General features: G+C 45.9%; 1 protein-coding gene across 1 annotated transcript; it reads right to left on the reverse strand.

Annotated features, from left to right (window-relative positions):
• Nucleotides 1–403: 403 nt before the first annotated feature.
• On the reverse strand, nt 404–1,705 carry TEOVI_000364500 (uncharacterized protein; the record flags this gene model as incomplete). The annotated part of the gene is made up of 1 exon (XM_067226523.1): nt 404–1,705. One exon carries the CDS (start codon nt 1,703–1,705, stop codon nt 404–406), a length of 1,302 nt encoding a protein of 433 aa, XP_067082624.1.
• Nucleotides 1,706–1,916: the final 211 nt, after the last annotated feature.

Consider the following 1,916-nt stretch of genomic DNA (forward strand, 5'->3'; position numbering starts at 1 on the left):
GTAAAAGAGAGAGAGAAAAAAAAATAAATATGATAAAACCAGAAGAAAAGAGAAAGGGAGAAGACATTTCTCCTTCTAAATCACAACCGCTAACTCATGTGGGCAATAAATAAAGTACAAATCAACGGATAAAAATGCATAAAATAAAAAATAAAAAGGGGATAACTCACTTTTCAATCTGATTTCTAACGAAACCCCAAACCGGCATATTTGCACATCTTCATGATCTTTCCTTTTTTTTTTCTGACCAGGCTGGTCAACGGGGGAGAGGGAAGGAATGTGAAGGAGAAGGTTTCCTTTCTTCCTTTTTGTTTCTTATTTTATTTTATTTTTTGTTTTTCTTTTTACTGCTTTGCGCTTCATTTTTTCATCCGCATGCACGCCACTTTCACAAAAACAAATGTTACTCTTCCATTTCAGCCACCATCCGGACGCTGTGCAGGATACTTTTTAATGTCACGACGCTGCTATCGAGATCAATAGTTTCACTTCCCTCTGCGGTTTGAGGGTCATCACACGGTACAATACCGCTGTTTCCAAGGCTTACGTCTCCACGGAATGGAGTGAGTCCGCTATCCAAACTGTTAGCCATGAAATCACTGAATTGATCTTTAGGAGCTTGAATTGATCCCACAGGTGCTGATAGTTTCGAACTTGCCATAAGATTTCCTCCACTCATAGCAGCAAAGGAGGCAACACCGCGACCGTCTCCTCCGCGCACTTGTGAAACCCCAACTGGCGCTAAGGGAGTGCGAGCCACTTTTGTACTTGCAGGAGAGGCTGAGCCAGAGCAACCGTCTTCAAGGCAATGAAAGCCACTGACACATTCATACACGCCTTTTTGTTTATTGAGTTGCAGATGGTTCATGGAGCGTACATTATTGTGTAGGCTACAAATGCCTTCCTCACGGGATTTGTTGCCACGGCCCTTGCGAGAGCCCCCCGTTTGCGGTGAGTTGCCACCAGTGGAAATAAGAGTGGTTCGTTGGGTGTCATAACTGGCAGTTGGAGGATGAGCAGCCCATGGGACAGCAGATTGAGTAAGTCCAGCGAACCGCCCCGTTATTCCCTGTTGTTGATGTTGAAGTTGATGTTGTTGCTGCTGCTGCTGTTGTTGCTGTTGTTGATGTTGTTGTTGTTTCGGTAAGACCATTGTGGCCTTTTCACAGCGTTGACGAATGATTGGACATAATAGTGGGAACTCCTCTAGTAGGGAAGTAAGAGCCGCCACCAGCACGGCCCGCGGGCACTCTTGGAGACATTTATGTGTAAGTGCGACTTCCTGATCCACTACAGTAGGTTGTGGTGCTGGTTGTTGATAGTGGAAGGAAGGCTGCTGGCAGAGTGTCACAAATGCCGCATTTCCCTGTGAATTGTCAATGGTGAAGAGATTTCCCGCATTGTATGGGCTTCCGGGTCCCACAAGAAGCACAGGACCACCCAAACCGATAGGCGGCGCCGCATTTTCCATCGTGGCGGGTGGTGCCGGAGCTGCGAGACCATCAGGCATTACAAAAGGAGCGTTAAGTGCTGTGGACTCCGGGGCGCCCACTTCCAGTTGCTTCTCATCCAGTTGAGGCATTCCAAGTGGTTTTCGTGCCCTCGTTAGCGAATTGTTGAAATCATTGGTGTTTTTAATACATTTGGACTGCGAGGACCCCCCTACCGTAGAGGTCAAAATTGTCGTTCCATTAACATCAACCATGGTGGTTGTTACAAAGTACCAGCGGCCGACAAATACGAAAAAAAGAAAAAAAGAAAACAGACAATTCCTGAGTTAGGAAAAGACTGCTATTTTGTAGCACTAATGATTAGTCCGACTGTGTCACGCGTATGAGTACTTCTTCACGAATAAAGAAAAGCAGAGAAAATATCCCGAAATAGCAGCAAGCGAACTCGGCACAAACACACACGCA

Source organism: Trypanosoma equiperdum (genome assembly GCF_001457755.1).
Source record: "Trypanosoma equiperdum strain OVI genome assembly, contig: ctg_778, whole genome shotgun sequence".
NCBI lineage: Eukaryota > Euglenozoa > Kinetoplastea > Trypanosomatida > Trypanosomatidae > Trypanosoma > Trypanosoma equiperdum.